Source organism: Podarcis muralis, chromosome 2 (genome assembly GCF_964188315.1).
Source record: "Podarcis muralis chromosome 2, rPodMur119.hap1.1, whole genome shotgun sequence".
Classification (NCBI taxonomy): Eukaryota; Metazoa; Chordata; class Lepidosauria; order Squamata; family Lacertidae; genus Podarcis; species Podarcis muralis.
In genome coordinates, this window is record NC_135656.1 from 57,556,802 (window position 1) to 57,579,155 (window position 22,354).

Genomic DNA, 22,354 nt, shown 5'->3' on the forward strand with positions numbered 1-22,354 from the left:
AAAAAATGCTAATAGGTGAATAACAACTCAAAGCCATATTGCTATCAAAATGTAGGACCTCTTTTCACATGCATTTGCTCTCTGAGAAAAATTAAGTGAATTTATTATCTGAACATCGACTCCCAGTACATTGCTCCTGACTTCATTCAGCATAATCTGGATTCTGCATAGGTTCAAAGAGACATAAAAGCTACTTTTTATTAAACACAACATGATATGAACCTGCAATATATTTAAAAGTCAACTATCTTCCATTATTAGTTCACAAGTTTATTATGAAAAAATGCTGCAACACTCTTCTGCAGCAACATCTTACAGAAAAAAACCTGTTCTGTTCAAAATAACTCACTATGATGGACAAGTACACGGGACATTATATAGAGGGAAGTGTGAGGGAAGAATGTGGGGGAACCAAGTGCAGACAAAACAACCATACAATTAAATTAAACAGTTTTCCCTGGAAAAAAATCAGAACACAAATAAGAAAATCAGTCTTGGTACTTATTTAAAATGTTCATTAAGCTTCAATGATAGTTTGCTATCCTTATCTACAGTCATGCTGGAAAGCTATAGCTAAATGGAAAGTTAATTGTTTTCACAAGGTGTTAAATGTCTACATCTTAATATTTGCAGTCTCCCAGAGAAAGCAAAAGTAACTACAAGTAGAGCTATGCCAGAAACTGGTTTCTTGACCAACAGTGTTGCTTCAGCATGCAATGAACTGGTTCATTCTAAAGTGGTCACAGTCGCTGACAGACAAGAGGCTTTGTATTTCAATATGGCACATCTTTTGGTCCATGTGAAAACAGGTTTCAATGTTAAATGTTTTCTGACATTTTGGAGTTACTGTTGCTCTTCCCATATCCTTTAGGTCAACACATGGTTCATGGCAATACTGTACAAGTGTAAAATCTCGTTACAGGAAGTAGTCTGGGGTGCGACGAGTAACATGTGGTTCACCTCTGCGTGGCGCTGGATCAAACTGCAAACTGAAAAAAACCCAACACTTTTAATATTTATGTGGTTTATGATATCCAACTAAAACACAGCAGACCCACTGAAATCAGTAGACTTACATCCACAGAATTTGACTACTCAGGGATAACATTAGATATCAGCCATAGCTTTTAAATTCTCTACATTATTCCAATTCATTCTGCGATCAAGATTGTGGCTGTTTTTCCCTTACACTTCTAGATGTAGAAGACATCAGCCATCTCTAGAATGCATGTAATATCCATCAGTATTAACTTGTAGTTATATTCTACCAAGCTCTTCCTTTAGATCAATACAAATGGAGGATCAGTGTAAAACTGACATAGCACTTGAATATTTAACTGTGCTCCTTTGGGAGGAACAGCAAGATATAAATTTAAAATACAAACTTCAGAAGCATTGCAATTTCCAGAGCTAAACCTTGATATAGACTGCAGAAAGATGAAATTATAGAGGAAGAGCCTGCCATTCATCTAGGAGTTCAATTAAAAATCTATGCAGCCCACCCTAGTGTCTTATGGGCTAAGGAAGGTGACAGTGATAAGCATACAGATCCTTTGCTCAAAAGAAAATCTTGCTGCATCTTAAGGATAAATTAGAGAATGCATACTGTTGCAAAGAACAAAAGCAAACATCTCTTCAAATACCATTTTAAATAGAGGAATTCAGCTTTACTTCCCCCAAAACTGACAACCAAGAGAAGCTATTAGTAAACTCCCAAAGCAACTTCCGGAATCATTGGGACTTTAGGGTGAAGAGCAAGTAGTAATAATTTAATAATAACAATAAATATAAGAAGAAGCAGCAGCATCAGGTGCCCAGTATTACAATTTGTTACCCATAAGGTTAGTTTTATACTCTATCAGAAGCCTTTTAGGCAAGTTTTTAATATCTGATGTTTTATTCTGTTTTTAATCTGCTGGGAGTCACCGAGAGTGGCTGGGGAAACCCAGCCAGATGGGCGGGGTATAAATAATAAATTATTATTATTATAAATTATTACTACAAATTAGCAGTTACAATTATATAGTAAAGCAAATTCTAACCAAAAAAGCCCACACACAGTATTCCACAACCACCCACATTTTTCCAAGAATACAATCAGGTAAGATTTGTCAACTTTACTCATCTTCAAACAGCCAGATAAGGCAATTTATGAACAGCATTCTAACTAGAATTATAAATGACATGTTTTGTTAGTTCTCATAGGAAAATTCTTTAAGCACTTACAATGAATATTTTAGAGTATCATCAAGTTCCATGATTGCAGCTTGGTTACCACACCGGTAGCAATAATTTGGAGCACTGAAAATGGTTACTACATTCCGATCATGACACCAATTGTAACCCTGAGGAGGGGGGGGGGAAAGCACACAGATGCACATCATTGTAACATGTCTCTCTACGGGGAGGGTAGTAACCTATAGTGGACAGAGCATCTGAATAAGATAAACAATTTATTACTCTAAATTACCACTTTTAGCCATTCATGTAAGAACTGACAACATAGGTACTTCCTATACAAAAACATATAAATTGATCTAACCCATTGTTATCTGCTTTGAAGAAGCTGCTCTCCAGGATCTCAGGCCTTCCCAATCATTCTATCAAATACCTTTTTAACTAGAGTTAACAGGAATTAAACCTGGAAGCTTCTACATATAATAAACCAGCAATACCAATCAACAATGGCTTCTTCCTAATGAAACTGATCAATGTCAGCCTTAGCTGTCCATCTGTAGAGAAAGAAAGCCCTTAGGGTTGAATATGAAGAAATAAAAGAGGTCAGTCAGTAGATGGCAGAACTTCTTACCCCACACCGCCCCCTGAAAAATATTTAGTATATAAAATCCTAGTGTCAGAGTTTAAATATTTGTACTGCAGTAATTTGTCATGGAATGACACAGTAAAATACAGGTCTAGGTGACAGGAGTCACTTACAGTGGAATAACAGAATCACAAGCCATTTTCATGGAAATAATTATGCCTTCAAGTCTATCCTGCAAGCTCATTTTTTAACAAAAGGACAAGATATACAAGTTACTTTGCCACCACAGGCTTAACATGTCTTTATTTGTATGCCAAAGCTATCTGGTAATGCAGGGAGATTTTCACCTCAACAAAGGAAACAACATAAAAAGTCTAGGGCTTACCTCCATTACCAACTGATGAGCTCTTGAGACCAGTGTAAGGCCATTAGCATGGTTGAAGGTTTCTGAAATATCTTGTCCAAAAGTATAGCCAGCACCTCGAGGAGAAATGCCCCAGCCGCCACGATCATCTGGGTCTGACCACAGCAAATCACACATTGGACCCTAGGAAACATTTCAGCATCATTACACAGCCAAAAAAAAAAAAACCTGAAGAGGGCTAACACAGCCCCAAATTTTTAAGAAGAAATGTTTGAAGAGTAGCTGAATGACTACATTAACATGGTACTTTGAACCAATTTATTTGTTCCCCAAACCACCTGCACTGAGCTCCGTGGGGGAAAGAAGCATGCTCAACACTATGTTCCCAAACTGACATCAGTGCTAGGCAAAAACAAGATTATACTCTGCAGCATCCGAACACAGAATTGGTGATGCAGATGTTATTCGGTGCAAAAGATGGTCCTCCCAGCTTTTAAGAGTTATGTGGACCCCTAGTTTGCCTACTCTTAAGTTGAAGAACAATCTACTTGGAGATGTTTCATTTGTAATTAGCAAACAAATTTCCACCTTTTAACTAAGATTTAAGTGCTGTTTATAGTTTTATTGTTTGGATAAGGGAACAGGACGAGCAGTGCAAACATTTTTGGAGTTAGAGGTCATGTGGAAAAATAAGGTTTACTTTAACAATAGACTCCCTTATAACGCAGAAGAGGAATTGGGCATTAGTATGATTTCACACACTAACACAGCACAGAAATTGTAACACAAATTATAGTTACCTCATGTGGAACTTCTTGCAGACGATCAAGTGCTCTGATGTGATCCAGTGTATCTATAGATGGGGAAAGACCTCCATGTAGACAGAAAATCTGAAAGATAAAATCATTTGTTGGGACATGAATTAGATCCAAATACTATAGCTACAAGTGTTTTTCAAAGTTACAGATAGTTTCTCTAGGAAGAAAATCTGATAAAAAGGTAACAGATCTTCTACTCCACCTTCCTTCTCTGCTAATATTAGGAACACATCAGTATTTTCAACATACCTGTCCGTCCACCAAGGCAGTTAGAGGAAGATAGTCAAAAAGGTCTGTGAAGTATTTCCAGACATTTGCATTTCCATATTTCCTTAAACATTCATCATAGAAGCCATATACTTGTGTGATCTGTCTGCTTTCATGGTTCCCTCGAAGAATAGTGATGCGTTCACGATAACGGACCTATAAAACAAGATAGCTACTGTGACTAAACCAAGTATGTACTTCTCCAGCATTTCTATGAGCAGAAGTAAGCCGTAACTTATGGAGATTTTTTTTTATTATTATTATTATTATTATTATTATTATTATTATTATTATTATTATTATCATCATCATCATTATCATCATCATATCTGTACCCTGCCCATCCAAATAGGTTGCCCCAGCCACTCAAAAACATCTTAATACAGACATCACATTTTAATAAAACATTTAATTTTGTGGTATATTTTCTGTGGTATAGTATATTTTTGCAGGATAAATCCCAAAGTTAAACTTGGAGATAGATTCTTTTTCAGGTCTGGAATGAACTTCTCTATCCATTTCTGATGGAGATACAGACCCAAGAACACTGGAAGATTGAACAGATCTCTAAAGCAACCCATTTAATATGTAGTCTCTTTGGGCAATACAATTGTGTTGCCTCCAACATCATTTTTTCATTAGTGTAGAACCTCCAACCCCAATGACTCAGTCATTATAATGTTCATTAGTACTGTAAGTCTTACAGCAATTCAGACTATACAGGCATTATATATTTCAATACCAACATTCATTTTAAAATATTACCTTGAGAGCTACCAGAAGTGTTACGGTTTCAACAGAGTAATATCCCCTGTCAACATAATCCCCCATAAATAAGTAATTTGTGTCTGGTGATTTTCCTCCAATTCTGAAAAGTTCCATGAGATCATGAAATTGTCCATGGACATCTCCACAAACTGTGACTGGACACCGTACTTCTTGCACATTTGATTCTTTTGTCAAGATTTCTTTAGCCTGCAGAAGGGGGGGAAATAGCTTTACATTAATTTGCAGAGATAATACTTGTTCATTTCTTTTAAAGCATTCCACCTGCTCACCTTTCTTTAGTTACAAATATAAGTGCCAGGTAACACATTTGAGAAACACATTCCTGGAAGCAAGTTCTCCTGAATTAAGTGACCCAACTTCAGGAATGGAATTCTTAGATCTGGGTCCACAGGTGTCAGGCACACATGGCTCAGACTGGCAGTTTAATAGAAAGTGGAGCAGTGGAGTAGAAGAAGGGGACATAACAGATTGCAAGAGAGGAGAAAATGGAGCAGTCAGGGGGTTACATAAAAGAGAAAATGAGTGCCAGACAGAATACACAGACAAGTTGGATCTAGAAACAGATCCTCTTGAAATTGCCTTTTTTTCCCAAATGTTCACCACCAAATCACAGATCCTGTTTCTAAACCATTTTTTTAATGGAGCTGGAGCTTTCCAGACCTTCCATGGCACAATACAGACCCTTGTGAATTCTTAATTTTAAAGGGCACCCTCAAAACTACAACGCCTCTGTACAGTGAAGTATTATATGATTTGTAAGTTGTTTTGCTGTCATACTATGTACATATCAAAGATGGATCCAAAAGGATCCATGCCTAGGATATGTGGGTGTGGTGTGTATGTGGGTGGGTGGTGTTGGCAAGCACCAGTGATTTTTGATGCATAGTCTAAAACAGTAAGTGTTAATTTTATGGGTGGTAGTCCCCATCTTAGATATTCATCAGTGTGCTAAAATGCAATGCAATGAATTTTTCTTAACCAAATCCACAAAGAAAACTCCTTTGCATGCAAAGAAGAGTTCCACTTGCAGCTGGCTCATTTGTATGGTTGTTTCTATCTTGTGCTTAGATCACCACAATAGAAACCCTGGTCAACCATACTACTACAACACAATTAATATAAGCAATACAGTGATAACTCGGGTTATGAACTTAATTTGTTCCGGAGCTCCGTTCTTGACCCGAAACCGTTCTTAACTAGAGGCACGCTTTTGCTAATGGGGCCTCCCACTGCCAGCGCACGATTTACGTTCTCATCCTGGCGCAAAGTTCTCAACCCGAGGTACTACTTCCGGGTTTGTAGAGTTTATAACCCGAAGTGTTTGTAACCCGAAGTGTTTGTAACCCAAGGTACCACTGTACTTTAAAATAATGAAATCATAGCTGACATAGATTTTTTTTCCTTTTAAGAAGATACAGGATTTCATGAAGGGAACTCCATTAACAATGGTTCATCCAATTTTTTAAAAAAACCAATGCAGCCAGTGTACCTAGGAATAAACTTGCAACCAGATCTTATGTTCCATGTGCTGTATAAGGGAATTATTTTTAGGACAGCAATCTCCAATGAAATAAATGAGGAAACAATTCCAGATGGGGGAGCTCCAAGCATGCACTTTACCCAGAATAAATTGCTGGGTTAAGGTGAAGCAGCAATCTTCTGGGAACCCTAACTTTCTGGGCCTCAAGTTGCAGAAAAGCCTTAATTTGACCACAAAAGGTTACAACATCCTCAATGATCCTAATTAGTCATATTTTGATAGAAGCCAGGCCCCTAACAGACTACCCAAAAGTACAATATGATTAGACACCTTACCACAATCCTATACCGTGGAACCTCGGGTTAGGTTCTGGAGGTCTGTTCTTAACCTGAAACTGTTCTTAACCTAAATCACCACTTTAGCTATAATGGGGTCTCCCGCTGCAGCTGCTGCACAATTTCTGCTCCCATCCTGAAGCAAAGTTCTTAACCCGAGGTACTATTCTGGGCTAGTGGAATCTGTAACCAGAAGCGTATGTAACCCAAGGTACCACTGTACTGTACTGAAAATACTTGTTGACAAACTAATGATCTTTGGAACTTGTTTTTTTATACATCAGCAGATAAACACTACTGTTCTATCTAATTACTTAATTCATATTACCTAGTTTTTTACTTAAGATTATCCAGTTTTCCAATTCCTTTTTCCTGATAAGCTCAATCCCATGTGTATAATTACTGTCAGACAATGGGACGCGGGTGGTGCTGTGGGTTAAACCACAGAGCCTAGGGCTTGCCGGTCAGAAGGTCGGCGGTTCGAAATCCCCACAACGGGGTGAGCTCCCGTTGCTCGGTCCCTGCTCCTGCCAACCTAGCAGTTTGAAAGCACGTCAAAGTGCAAGTAGATCAATAGGTAAGGTAAATGGCGTTTCCGTGTGCTGCCCTGGTTTGCCAGAAGTGGCTTAGTGATACTGGCCACATGACCTGGAAGCTGTACGCTGACTCCCTCAGCCTGTAAAGCGAGATGAGTGCCGCAACCTTAAGAGTCGCCTGCGACTGGACCTAACGGTAAGGGGTCCCTTTACCTTTAATGCTGCGCTGCATGAACCAACAGTCTGATTCAGTATAAAAGGAAGCTCCCTATGTTCCTAGTGCTATATTCCCACTTTGAAAAAAGAAGTGGCACTGAAAGTATTGCCTTCTTGTAGCATTTTTACCATGTGAAAATGGGTATGCAGTAAATATCATAAATGATTTATCTGCCCAGAAGCTATCCAGAAAATTGTAATGTAAGAGTTGTTCAGGCTGACAGAAATGCTTTCCAGCACCTTGTTAAAAGAAACTCCATCAAGGAAATACACATTCAGAGCTCAAATTTTGCTTGGCTTCTCTCTCTAAACATTGTATTGCTTTGGATCAAAAGGCAGAATGAGTAGCAGTACTCAAGGGTACTAGATGACACACTAAGCTCCAAGGCACACACAGGCTCATCAACCAGAGAATCACTACTATTTATTTTCTCCCAGTTGTACAAGTGCCACCACCAAACCTCCCTATACCACCACAACCATCATGGCACAAATCAGGCTCAATTTTTTTGAAGGGAATAGTCTACGACTTCTGTGCCATTGATGGTGACGGTGTCACAAAAGTTTGAAACCACAATAATTTTTACAACCTCCTGTTAGACCTGGGCCAAAAGAACAATGTTGGGACAAAGGAAGAAGTGTTCAAGCAGCAGATATTCACTTGCCATAATGGACTGGGATTCCTCCAGTCCTGACTAGTCAAATTCCAGGCTTCATGCAGTAACAATGCCTCTACCTCATTAGACAAATCCACTCAGTGATGAGTTTTCTAGAATATTCTGAATTGAATTTTTTTCCAGAAAATCTTGTTCTGGCCTAAATCAACTGAGATTCAATTTAACATGCTAAAAGGGTATTTACATTTAATACACGATAGATTAATTTTAAATGCTGCATGAAGGTCTCAAATCTTTTCCAACAGCTAAGAGAGGCAGAGGTGAATGTACAATATTGTATTACGTGATCCCACTGAGATCCCAAGATGAAATTTTGCAGGTAGCTCTTAGAAATATTAAATAGCCAATACAATTTTTTGGAAATTTTAAATCATTTTTATTCACTTTTAAAAATTTTCAATTTTGTAATTGAAATTTTAAAGTAAGTCCATCATGTGATATATTGTATTAAAGCCCATGAAGTTGTGAAAAGATTGATGTTTTTGGTTTTGATGTATCTCAATTACGGACTGAGCTTTTAAGGTTTATGTGTAGTCCAACAAGGCCAAAATTGTCATTTTGGAAATTTCAAACCCTTATAGCCCACAAACAGGATGAGATAAATAATGAAAATTTTAGATGTAAACTTAGTTTTGATCATTCAATAAGTGTACAAAATATTAAGAAAATTGGATGACATGAGGTAAAAAAAGTTGGATCACTTGATATGGAATGACCCAGAAGATATGGTACTGAGCCAGCTGCATCAATCTATTTCTAAATAATCCTTTACATGCAATAGCCCAGGACACACTGTTTTCCAAAGATAACAAGAACTGAATCATGAATAATTTTCTTCCATTTTAAAGAAAAGCCTTCCTACAGTCCAAAGGCCTTGAGCCAATTCACTTAGTGACTCAACTGTGGACTCCTGAATGACCTTAACTTGGGTTTATATTCTGAAGTGCTTGTTGGTCAGGATCTTTATATTCACTGAATTAAATACTGCACCTGTGATGCAAACAAGTCCTGCAGCCACCAAATCTGTCTCTCTACTCCCCGAGGACACTTCACTTACACCCTGTTGTCCATTTTCTCATATACACCTCCCATGAACCATTTATATGGGTTCAAGAAAGGTGAACAATGAGGAAAACCCTGTCAATACATTTAATATTTTCCAGATATCATACTGGGGGTTGAACAACAATCTGCAGGAATGGCCCTGTTCTCCAATCATATCACCTACCAAGTGTGTGTGTCTTTTAGCATTAGTGGAAATATTAATATTGGTCACCAATATTGAAAAGAAGAGTGAAAAATAACTTATCTTCTTGAAGGCAGGCACTCCTTCAAAGTCAAACATACCTTTCCTGCTAAACAGAAGTTTAGCACATTCATTCTCAAAGGGATGAGGCTTGATAATTCAGAGTATTTTTAGGAAATTTAGCTTGCATTTTAGTGTTTCCCAACATCAAACATTACTTGGGGACCTGTCCTGGTTGAGTATAGAAATCAGTTTTTCACACTGGTTACCAAGCAAAAGCTATCTCTATGCTATCATACCAACTATGGAACTCTCAAGATTGATGAATTATCCTTTTGTAATGTTTGTTAAAAGCCTGGGAGCTCCACTATCCGATCAGAAATGTTGTTTCTGCCACTTCCAGTAGTCTCATCTCTAATGTTAACTGCTCTAAAAACTAAAGGAGAGGGGAGAGAGGAGAGGGAAGAGGGAAGAGAGGCCCTACATACATTTTCTAAACCACATCCATCAGTTTTGTATTCTTGTTATAAAAAAGCACACCTAGACATTCTGTTGTTGTGTCCATAACCTAGGTTTAAGGTGCCATTTAGCTCCTAGCTTTCATATCTGTTTCTAGAACTGGGTACACCCTAGAAGACTTAGGCCTGCTTAAGACCATACTTTTTAAAGACAAAAAGCAAATTATTTCTCTTTTAAGAATTTTCTTGAACCGCATTGGGTACCATATCCATCAAGGCAGCTGTCTTTATCTTTGATTTTTTTCTACAGCTGTAATTGATCTACTCTTTGACAACTGCTTACCATCATATAATTTATACAAGATTCCATCGCATCTCCAATGCTTTTCAACATTTACATGAAATGCTGAGAGAAGTCATCCAAGGGTTCACCAGTATGTCAATGACATCCAACTCTACTTCTCATTTTTATGATTGTTAGGTGAGGCACTGAAGTGTTGAACCAGTAAGATGGTGATAGCTAGTGAGTGCACATAAATAGAAACTTGATCCTAACAAAATAGAGGTGCTGTGGGTACATAGCTTGTCTGCTCAGGAGAGTCTAATCAGTTCTAGACATCATTCCACGCCCATTATGGATCAGGCTTGCTGTCTGGAGTGCTCCTAGATCCAGCTTTGTCATTGGAGGCCCAAGTAGCTTTCGTGACACACAGCATTTTTTTATCAAGCCAAGGTTGATACGCCTGCAATGGCCAATCCTAGATTGGCCTAGACCAGAGGTTTTCAACCTTTTTGGGTCCACAGCTCCCTTGGCCAACTACATTCTTTCCTCGCACCCCTGAGGAGCTCAGTAGCCTCAGCAGCCCAGAGCCAGCAGCCCCTCACCCCTTTCCAAACACCCTCCCTGATAGTGTGTTCTCTCAGCCTCCTCTCCCCTCTTCTTGGGCCTCCTCTGGGCAGCCGCCGCTGCCGCTCCTGGTCTTGTGTACTGCCCACCCTGCCCCAAAGAGACGTGCCTCCTCACACTGCCCCACAGGGGCCTGGGAAGCACCCTCTGGCCAGTCCCAGAGGCACCATTCGCCTAGGGAGCTTGTAGCCAGGGCGGTTGCAACAAATAGCCACCACAAGCCTTTGAGAAGCAGAGATGCAAGAGGGCATCAGAGAAGGGAGGGAAGGAAAGAGTGACAGAGGTCTGTGTTGCCCATGGCACCCCTGACTATCATTCAAGGCACCCCAGGATGCCACAGCACACTGGTTGAAAACCACTGCCCTAGACAGTTATCCATGCTTGGGGGGAGGGACTCAGATTGTTAAAGTGCTATGCGTGGGGCTACCTCTGAACACTGACCAGAAGCTATAGTTTAGCCACTAGATTGTTAACTAGGATAGTACCTTGGGGTAATATAACATGAGTCAACATGGATTTCCGCCGTATAAGTACAGTTCTTAGGATGCAGCCTATTGCACTTCTCACAATGAGGTCACAAGGAAAAGGTTTTGATTGTTGCTAAAACTGGTTAAATAATAAAGTTTTTACCACTGGCTATTCACTACCCTATCTTCTGCCAGGCTGGATAAGAGCTTGTGCCTGCAAAAGTAAATCAGTTGAATTGTGTTCCTAAAAAATTATGCAGGATAACAAGATCCAAATTTACCTCCCCAATACTTTCTCTTTCAGATAAAGTCAATCTTTCAACTTTAATGCCAGCCTTCAACCCAACATCACAGAAAACAGAGCCAGGTTCTCTGCTGTAGCCATCAAAACCAGCCCAAAATTATTAGAGGCATTCAAAATGTTTGCATTTTTACCGATTTCTGATTGTTAATTTTGTTATATTCTCTTAAAAGATATAGTTTGTGTGCATGTATGCTGTTGTTCTGCTACTGTTGCATTGATAACCCTATACTGTATTTTATGTTTATAGTCTGCAGACCAAATGAAGTGGAACTTGCTAGCTTAAAACAATGGTCAAAAAGCTTCATTAATTCTTATGAGAATACTGTATTATAAACTCCTTTCCAGCAGGTTCCTATTAGCATTCAATTTAGTTCTGAGTTTTAGGTCCAGATCTTGATTGCTCTTCTATTACTGAAGTACTTGAACTAAAAAGGCAATTAGGACCATCTACAGCTTTGGAGATAGGTGAAAAGCAAGAAGCTTGGGGAAGGCAGGTTGGTTTCTCTTGCTATCAACCTATCAAATAGGAAGGAGCAGCATGTAGAAGAAGTATTTTTGTATATTTCCAATATCTGTGTCAGTGGGTGTATTTCCTGCTGTCATTTCTTTAGGAGTCCAACAGGCAAAACTAGATAACAAGGCAAATTTAATCTCATTACCTCAAAACACCCCAGTTACTTATCTAGACTCACCTCTTAAGCACTTTGCCTTAGATTTCTGACTGTTCTTTACACTAAAGGTGATTCCTCCTACACCCATCTGTTATTCTTTGCCTCGACTGCAATATATGCTGATTATACTGAAAGTGATCTTTTCTTCTCTCTGCAGAATAAAAAAATGTTTCAAGCACACTCTTACCTATCAATAAGAAATGTATTTCTAAATGATCATAATAAAGCACTTCTCCCTAAATGTTTGCTTTCCACCAAACAAACCTGTTTATTGAGAAGCCTACCTTCCAGACCAACTGAATTTTCGACAATTGATAAGTGCCAAACTATGTTCCTTAGAAGCTGTGTGGCCAAACACATTTCACTTAAAAAGAGAAATCATTCCCCACTAATAACAAACTCACGTGGCTTACGCAAACAGGATAACAGAGGAAGGTATCAGAAAAGTCAGGCACAGAGGTTTTCAGAAATACCCCCCAAAATTAAGGGGCAACCTTAAAAATAGCCCCATGAGCACTGGGCATGCTCTACCTGCCATCAGATAATATTAAATGCTAATTGGAAAAGGAAAAGGAAAAGATGCAGAAGACAGAATGCAATGCTCTGCTTGGAGGGAGGAAATTGGTGGCTGGAGGACATACACAAATTTTATTAGTGCTCTCACTTGGGTTCACCAATGCATATTCCTTATTTGTTTGGGAGAAATTATAATTGGGAGAAATTGGGACTTATTTATAAGGGGGGGGGGGGGACTAGGGTAAACCAGAGGGGAAAGATTTTATTTCTGTACTTTTCACAAGCTGTCAGCTAGTTTTGCCCCAGAAGCCTTGTCAACCATGAAATATGGTTAACAACAAAAAACTGAAGTATGTTTCTAGTGCCACAGTTAACAAACTTCCCTTGATACTAACTTTAAGAAGCACTCCAGATAACAAGGGATAATAAAAAGAAAAGCTAAAAATGCCAAGACAACTCTTTCAACCATTACTTATGTTTTCACATTGGCACCAGTCATTTGAAGGAAGAACATCTATGAGACTTCCATGCATTTCAATTTTCTTGTATTTCAGCACAGTAAAGACATGTTTATACCCTACTGTATAGCTGCAAGAACTTCTTTGTCTCAAACCCTAGTCACATCCACCTCAGCAGCAGAAAATGCTGCAAAAAGTGAAGGGATTTACAATCTACAAATTAAATGCATGTTGCGCCCACAAGTTACCACGTCTAGTACACATCTAGCTCTGTGTCACTGCTTGCTCTCCTCAGACTGCCCCAGGTTATATACATACAGTAGGAAACTGGGTAGCTCCAGGAATGTAGAGGAAGAGTTTGCTTGCCATTTTAGAAACCAAACCAGTTAAGACTACAAAAAATCCAATTTTCCCAGACTGAAGAAATAAGTGACTCCACAAACTAGCATTTCACAATACACACACCAGAAGCTATGGACATCTGATTCTTCTGGGTACTTTGCACAGGACAAATGGACTCACACTGTAAACAGCAAGTGACAGCACAAGGTTGAATTCAACAGGCAGAAGCTGGGGACTGGAAGAGTAGCACAGGACTTTTGTCTTTTGTACATTAGTATGAGGCCATACTATATGATATATTCTGCTTCCCAAATCATTACAGTCTGAACAGCAGTGAATTCCCACAATTCTATTTTCTGTATAGATAGCACTGGAATACTGTAGACTTGATTCCGACTTCATATGGGACTATAATATGCTACCACAGCAGCTAAGTTGTACAGAAACAAGAACCCCAATAGTTAACTCGGCCAACACGGCTCATGCTCAACATGTTGCTAATTAGCAATACTTTTACAAGCAGTTTTACACCTCAACCCCAAGCAGAGGCATTTAAAAGTACCTTACACAGATGCCAATGAAACCTGCAACTAAGTGTGCTCAGGCGAACTGCCACACAAGAAAATACAGTAAGCAGAAATAAATTGTAAGAATTCCAATGAAAACTTGTCAGTCCAATGTACTAGTAACTACCCTGATTATGTAAACTTCCAATAATAAAATTTACCTGAAATATATTAGGAAATTCAAACCTTCCTATCTTAACATGCCAGGTTAATGTGATGTCATTTAGTATTTGGCATACTTACATTGAGGCAAGTTTGTCAATCCCTTCCCCATAAAAAAATTCATTATGTCCATGGAATTAAGATAAATATAGCATTGAATTTTTTTTAAGTACTAAGGTGAAATAATTTGACAATAATTATTCAATTACTGCATGCAGCAATACAAAACAACCCTACACAAAGATTGGATACTTTGCCACTTTTATCCCCCTTATTCTCCCCCTCTCTCCTTATTAACTATTCCCAACTGCTACCCATTCATGCTTAACCACCCAGATAGTGTTCAATTGACCAGATCGTCCCTTCCCTAACGCAAAGCAACAGAACAAGGCTTGGTGGTAAGCGACCCAAACAAAAAAGTGTGCCTGTGCAAAGTACATTGACGTCTTGTCAAGATTTTCTTTTCGCCAGGATCTTGCTGCCGCCCCCCACAGAAAGAGAAGGCTTTGCCCGCTAAGAAGCACAAGGGGGTTTCTATCAGCACAGTAATGCACTGTGTATTTTCAGCGAAAGGCGCCATTTTAAGAGTCAGCGGAAAAAAGGAGGAGCGGAGGAACTAGATAGAGAAGCGGTCGATGCGACAGGGGGCGCAGGGCTGCCGGGGGGGGAACCGATCCTCTCGTCCGGTCATGGGGCAAAATGCCCCCTTCCAGATCGGGAGGGGGGTGGGAGGCTGGAGAGGGGAGGCAGCGCTGGCGGCGGCCTTTCCCCCCAAAGACTGCACCTGCCCGAGGGACACACCCCGCTCGCTACCCGCCCTTCCTGCCCCCTTCAGCGGAGTCCCCACGACTAGCAGCAGCTGGAGGCAGAAGCTGCTATTCATCCACCGTGGGGCTCCCCCCTCCCCACAATCCCCATCCGTCTTCGGCCTTTCCGGCCCTTCCACCGCGACGGTGCCTCTTGCGCCAATTGCGGAACCCCTGCGCTGGGATGGGGGGACTCTCCTGCCCCCCATCTCGCTCCTCACCCCAAAGGTCGCCTAAGCAGACCTTCCTCCCTCGCCTCGCCTCTCTCCCTCCGAGGAAGGACCCCCCACCCCCGCTCTCCTCGCTCCCTCCCTCCCTCCACCTGAGCACCCTTCCCGGGTGAACGTCCCCCGGCACCCCAAGGGCCTCCCTCCCTTTCCAAGCAGCGGCCTCGGTTTCCCGCCTCCGCTCGTCCCTTCTGCCGCCGCCCCCGGCAGGATCCCCTCCCCCCGTCTCCCTCGGAGGCGCCGCGGGCTACCCACCTTCTCGCAGAGGCTCTTCACCTGGCCCTCGGAGAGCTGCTTGCACTCGTTCAGCTGCTCCACCCACTGGTCGAGCTCCTTGGTGAAGACCTTCTCCTCCATCCTCGCTGCTCGCCCAGCCGCCGCCGCCGCCGCTCTTTCCCCCGCTTCCTCCTCCTCCCTTCCTCCCTTCTTCTGCCTCTCGCCGGCACCCGCCGCCCCAGCCCAGCCCCCGCCGCCGTCCTCCTCCTCCCCCTCCGCACAGAGACTGCACTGCCTCTCGCTGGGAAAGAAACGACGAGCGGAGGAGCAGGGAAGGAGAGAGAGAGAGGCAGGAAGGGCCGGACCCGTCCCTCAGAGGCGGCGAGAGGAGCAGCAGCAATGTGGCGGAGGCGGCGGATGCTACTCGGAAGCTCGCTGGTTCTCTCCCCTCCGTGTAATGGCTGCCGCGCCTTGACGTCACCCGGCCACGGTTCCCACCCTCCTCCTCCTCCTCCTCGGAATAGGGAAGAGCCTCGCGCCTGCTCGAGAAGAGGAGTTGCGCATGCGTCAGGGGGCCTCTCTACGGGTGGTTGTAATAGCGAGGGAGGGTGGGGCCGCCTTAAGGAACCTGCGCGCGCCGCTGGGAGCAGGCGCAGAAGCGCCAGGCGTCGGTGCTTATCCTCTCCTATTGCACGTTCCTCGGGGCGGGGGAATTGTGGGATTCTGGGGCGGGCGGGGCGAGTTTATTTGACAAGAAGGGTGATTTGGGGAGGAGAGGAGAGACCGCTAAAAATTTAAATCCATAGGGTCACCATAGAAACGCAGGGGTTGTTTTTTTATTTTTGCTGAGCGCTGGCTCCATGGGGGGTTGCTAAGAAGACAACTTCTTAGCAAGTTTGGCGCACCCCCTATGTACTGCTGCTGCCTAGTGACTTCCTCTTCTCATATTGTGGGCAGGGCGGCCAGGGATTGGTGGTGGTGTCTAGGAGCAGACACGCACCGCCCTCACGAAGGGCAGTCAGGGACTCCGTTCTCTTCCTTGCATTCATAGAATTGCAGAGTTGAAAGAGACTCCGAGGGTCGTCTGGTCCAATCCCCTGCAATGCAGGCATCTCAACTAAAGCATCCATGACAGATGACCATCCAAGCTCTGCTTACAAATCTCCAACAAAGGAGAGTCCACCACCATCCGAGGGAGTCTGTTGCACTGTCAAACAGCTCTTACTGTTGGAAAGTTCTTGGGTAAAAAACAACTCGTATCCTGTTGGTTTTCCAGCTCTTTTAACACAGCCGTTTTCGTTCTTCAAAAGTCAAGCAAGATTCCGTTGGAAACATCAGACTGTAAAATCTGTTTGTCTGAACAATGTTGATGTAAATGATGTATCTAAGGCCCTAGATATGAGACTCCGCACAAGTACTGGCTGCTCTGTGAATATCAGGTGGTGTTTGTAAAATATCAGGCCAAAAGAGAACTTTTCTTGATATAATTGCAGTTGTTGAGAAGCATTATTTCATATCAATACTAGTCCCTTCCTTAGAAGCTTGAAAGACCTGTTTTACCTGCTGTACATTCTTTCAGAATTTGCTATAGCAAAAATGCTTTCTACAGGAATCCAACTTGTTGCATAATCACCAATGGCTATTGCTTACCACACCATTGGTTTTACTTTATGGCACAATATTTGATGGGTGTTCGCATGTTACATTCAACAAGTGTACAATCCATGCACCTGTGTACGTAAAAAGTAGTACATTATGTGTAATGTTTGGTAACTATGAGTTTATCCACCTTGGAATGCAATGTCTGAGCAGTACAAATGAACCAGTATACTTGGTCACACAAACACTTGTATGTGTATAGGGACAGTTTGTACCAGTGTTCAGTATAACACGTGAACAGCCCTATGATTGACTTTTGCCTCTCTATTTATTTAAATTTTCACCCTAGAATCCTTGGCTTATGTTATTAGGCAAGACCCTTGGATTCAGGGTGTTAAAGACAAAAGGAAATTAAACCAAAATGCTCTTGTACTGTATGTGAATAGCACCTTCCCATGATAACTGCAAGTGCTAAAATTGTTACCATGAAAAGTCTCTAGACAATTAAAATGGCTATATTACTCCTAAACTAATGGGATTCTTATATATTCTCCCCCGTAATCTTTTTAACATGTAGGTGAAGTGTTTAGAAAACTCTTGTGCACAGCTTTGTGCAGATCACACTCAAACCCAAAATTCCAGTTGCCATAGAATTTTAGTGTTGGGAGGGACCTAAAGGGTCATGTAGTCCAACCCCCTGCAAAGCAGGAATTCTCTATAAATAATAACGTATGATTTGTTGTGCCAATAGGGCATCTAATGGAATCCTTCTTTATGAAGCAATCTGGTAAAATCTTGCCTTTATGGAAGCCCGTGGATGCTTGCCATTGACTTCAATTGATCAGTCTTTTTCCACATCTTTATCTTACAAGTGGCAGGTGGTAGTAAATTTAATTACAGTTAATTCAAATTAATTCAGATTCATACAGTGAAGAATGAACTTACACAACATGAATCACCGCTGAAGAGGAGGATCAAAGCAGAATGGATGAGCTATTGACACAGAGTCTAGTAAATTCTCGAACAGATTCTTCTGTAGGAGAAAGTCTTGTTTGATGTGATAGTTTAGCTGTGGAAGTTATTTTCACTCTCTTTATACTAATCAGAAATGATAGATAGCTGTGAAATGGCACGAGATTGCCAAAGCAACAGTTTAAAACAATGAAATGTTCAGAGTCCATTATTTGTGAGGCTAATCTGGCAAACGAAAGCCATGAACAAACAGATCCTGTCATGAGTTACAGCATGTTCAGAGCGGCGTAGCTCGGGACCCTTGGCAAGGAGCTATATTGGTGCCCCCCCCCCAACTGAAAAAGTCACTTTACCACAGTGCAAGAAGGGTGGGAAGATTTTCCTACCTTTGATCTTGCTGTGACAGTGATGGTGTGTTGCCACACACATATATGTCATACACTTCATAATCTGATAGGTGCTTTTTATGACTGTCAACCCCCATGGACTGCGCCCCTGGTAGGGGCTGATTTCACCAACCCCTTGGTATGCCTTCGAGTATGCTTTAAATGGGACATAGGTGAGCAAGTGGGTGTATATACTTGCCAATACAGATATACTATAATTCAGGATTTACTGACATGTTAAACTCTGCACCACACCCTTTCCAAATCAATATAATTAAATCTGTGTGGCAAAGACATGCAATTAACTTGCCCTTTTGGATCCTTATATCCAGGAATTTCATGTGCCGATCTTAAACACCCAGCGTGAGGGGACCAGAGGCCAAATACAGCCCTTGAGATGGTTCTACACAGACCATGCCCCTCTCCTCAAGCCTCTATTAACTAGCCCTGCTCCAGGTCCTCCTCAAGTGCTTTTGCTAGTTTGAATGTGCCCTTGAACTGTGATAATGTCTCTTGCTTGCTTGGATCGAGGTGTAGAAACATCTGGTTTTTGCCTGGTTGGAATGTAAACAACGGTTAAAAGGTCAGAGTCATATGTGTGTTGCCCTGCCCACTTTTGATCCACCACTAAAGGCAAAATAATGCAGCCCTTGAACTGAAAAGAGATTCCCTTCTGCACACTGTGCATACATTCCTGGGATTAAGGTCTGTCAAACTCTATGGGGCTTACTCTTTTATGGGCAGAAGTGCTTTTAAGTTCCTTGGTTTTCACTTTCCCAATTTTTTTAGGCCAGGCTATACTGCTGGACTCTAGCACCTCCTGCATGTCTCTGTATCCCTCTGTCATATGTGAAAAGGAGTTTCACCTCTAAAGCACATACAGTGGTACCTCGGGTTACATACGCTTCAGGTTACAGACTCTGCTAACTCAGAAATAGTGCTTCAGGTTAAGAACTTTGCTTCTGGTTGAGAACAGAAATTGTGCTCTGGTGGAGCGGCGACAGCGGGAGCCCCCATTAGCTAAAGTGGTGCTTCAGGTTAAGAACAGTTTCAGGTTAAGAATGGACCTCTGGAATGAATCAAGTACTTAACCCGAGGTACCACTGTATTTACATCCTCAATTGACCTCAACTGATCCTCAGTTGTTGCACAGAGCTGTTCACATTTGGGGGCAGCCTCCAGGTTAGGAAAGTGGATGGTGTGGCAGGGTAACATTGAAAGTGGGAAAAGCATAACCTGTGAATGGTGGAGATGCGCATTGACTGTAGTTGGAGAAGATTCCCAAGTAATCCCGAAAGCGCTTGAAAATGCATGTGTGATCTTTGCTTTAGAGCTAAGAAGCATATGGCTTCCTTCCAGGGCAGATGGCAAAGCTCCCACGCAGGCCTGAGTCCTCCTGGCACCTCTCTCTTGTAAAAGGAAGCACTGCCGCCACCTCAACAATGTTCTGAGAACACGAACGAAACATTAGCAAGAAAACTTCAAAAATATAACCAATTATTGTGGAATTGCCATACGTCACTTCATTGTAGGAGGGCCTCTCTTGGTTGGGTTGGGCAAGAGCATCCAGATTGGCTGTGAAAGCTCTTTCCAATTTTTATTCTGCCTCTGAGCACCAGGGTCTCCTCCAGCTAGCCTGTTTACTGAGCATTTGTCCTGATTTTCTTGCAGAAAGCTTACATGGTCAGTCTTTATTGAGCATTCATTCTGATTTGTACACAGACAGGTTGTATATTATTATTATTATCATTATCATTATTATCATTATCATCATCATCATCAGATGCAAGGGTAGGCTATATGCCTGAGTCCCTCCTAATTCCAAGATCCAACAAGGATCCAATTGCTGGAGTAGCCAGACAAGTTTCTTTGTAATGGCCCCTAAGTATGGGTCATTAAGGTAACAAAGGAAGTAGCTCTGTGTCAGAAAACAAATGGGTGAGGGCCCCCTCTCTCAATTGTCAGTTAGTTAGAAAGAAAAAAGCCAAGGGTGAGTTGTGTGAGGTAGAAGCTGGATGCAGGCTGCAGGCTGGGCAGCTGAGAGCTAGAGCCATGCCTGATTTCCACTGGGATCTAAAGCTGCGGCTGTGGGAGACGCAAGGGACCCTCTTGGAGTGTAATACTGGGAATGTCTCCATTGTAGGTTCAGGTTGTATATATGTGTAAATAAACCATATATCATAAAGGCACTGCAATATTCACTGTCCCTCATTCCTAGGAAACCAAACCATGAAAATTGAGCCTGGAACCCCTGCAATCTTGCACCACTCACAGATTGGGGTGGCATGCAACATTATATTGACATGGCAGTGATCATTCATCCGAATTTGCTTGTGCAGTGTTTATAAACCTTCTCATTAATAATTTGTTTATCCCACCCCTTTTGGTGCATTTCACTGTCATTTTCTTAACTGGAAAAAGTCTGAATTTGTTATCAAGAAATGATTTGTTAAACTAGGGAGATTAATCCACTGTGATAGTGCAAGCTTAAATTTACATTCTGTACTTGAATCTCTCCTGCAAAATATGGTTAGTCTGGAGGTGACCCAGATCAAAATGTATAGGGCCAATAACCCCCTAACAAATAACCATAAGCATTTGTAGCTTAATGGGGTGGGCTGGGTGGACTCCCACTAAACTTACACTGCTATTCAGACCCTGATTACACTCCCACTCTCAGAAATTGGTTGTCTCGACTGTGTGTCCTTGGCCTTCTAAGATACCGGTATGTCAAGCAGGTGTTATGTGCTTGCCAATCACCAGTGCTTAATTTCCAGGGGAGTAGGGAAACAAGTCAAGTCTGGAAAAGGACACTACCTGATTTAGAAGCCCTTCCTTTCATCCCTGATGAGTAGTGTGAAGAAAATGCACTGCAAACTTGCGGTGGAGTGGTTTTTTATTTTATTTTTTTCATTTAAAAACATTTCTTAATTCATATATTCAGAGGTATGGTATTGCAGGAGAGGACTTTTTCAGCAGAGGCTCACCTAATGCCAACATTGCAATATTTTCAGTTCCAGGCAAAAGTATTTTTGTTTACTCAAGTATTTGAGCCAGTTGGAAGTTAATTTTACAGATTATATTTATTGATCTGTTATTGTATTGTTCTTCTGTTTATTGGTTTTATGCTGCCCTGAAATGCAAAAAAGGATGAAGGTAATTATAAACATGTTTTAAAATATAGACATACATTCCCAGGTTAATTGCTGCTATTGTGAAGAGATGCCAGGGTGGTGAGCCTTGGTAAAACAAAAGCTTGCAGTGTTTAAATTACCGTATTTTTAGCCCTATAGGACGCACTTTTTCCCCTCCAAAAATGAAGGGGAAATCTGTGTGCGTCCTATGGGGCGAATGCAGGCTTTCGCTGAAGCGTGGAGAGCGAGAGGGGTCGGTGTGCACCGACCCCTCTCGCTCTCCAGGCTTCAGGAAGCTATCAGCAAGCCTGGGGAGCCCGCGGGAGTTCCCACAGGGCTCCCTAGGCTGCGGATAGCAGCCTGCTTCCCGGAGCATGGGGCGTGCTAGAAGCAGAGCGCCCAGTGCTTCGGGAAGACATCCGCAGCCTAGGGAGCCCTGCAGGAGTTCCTGCAGGGCTCCCTAGGCTGCGGATAGCAGCCTGCTTCCCGGAGCGCGGGGCACGCTGGAAGCAGAGCACCCGGCGCTTCAGGAAGACATCCGCAGCCTGCTTCCTGGAGTGCGGGAAGTTCCCCGCGCTTCGGGCAGACATCGGGCAGCCCCACAAGCTCGGGGGACAGCGGGGAGGCGCAGCGCCGCCATCCCGTTGTTCCTCGACCTGGTTTGGAGGCTG

The 22,354-nt window shown here is 42.1% G+C and overlaps 2 protein-coding genes across 3 annotated transcripts in view; both read right to left on the minus strand.

Moving 5' to 3' along the window:
* Positions 1-22,354, minus strand: part of VDAC1 (voltage dependent anion channel 1) — a 376,203-nt gene that overhangs the window by 225,383 nt on the left and 128,466 nt on the right. The window lies entirely within an intron of this gene.
* On the minus strand, positions 169-16,079 carry PPP2CA (protein phosphatase 2 catalytic subunit alpha). Of its 2 annotated transcripts, XM_028718052.2 has the most exons (8): positions 15,632-15,780; positions 12,321-12,450; positions 4,979-5,188; positions 4,196-4,369; positions 3,929-4,018; positions 3,150-3,311; positions 2,227-2,345; positions 169-989 (listed from the first exon to the last, which is right to left on the minus strand). In XM_028718052.2, the coding sequence occupies exons 3-8, from the start codon at positions 5,093-5,095 to the stop codon at positions 917-919; spliced, it is 735 nt and encodes a 244-aa protein (XP_028573885.1). In that variant the 5' UTR covers positions 5,096-5,188; positions 12,321-12,450; positions 15,632-15,780; the 3' UTR covers positions 169-916. The 2 variants fall into 2 exon arrangements, with proteins under 2 accessions (XP_028573885.1, XP_028573884.1); XM_028718051.2 differs by lacking the exon at positions 12,321-12,450 and having other exon boundaries at positions 15,632-16,079.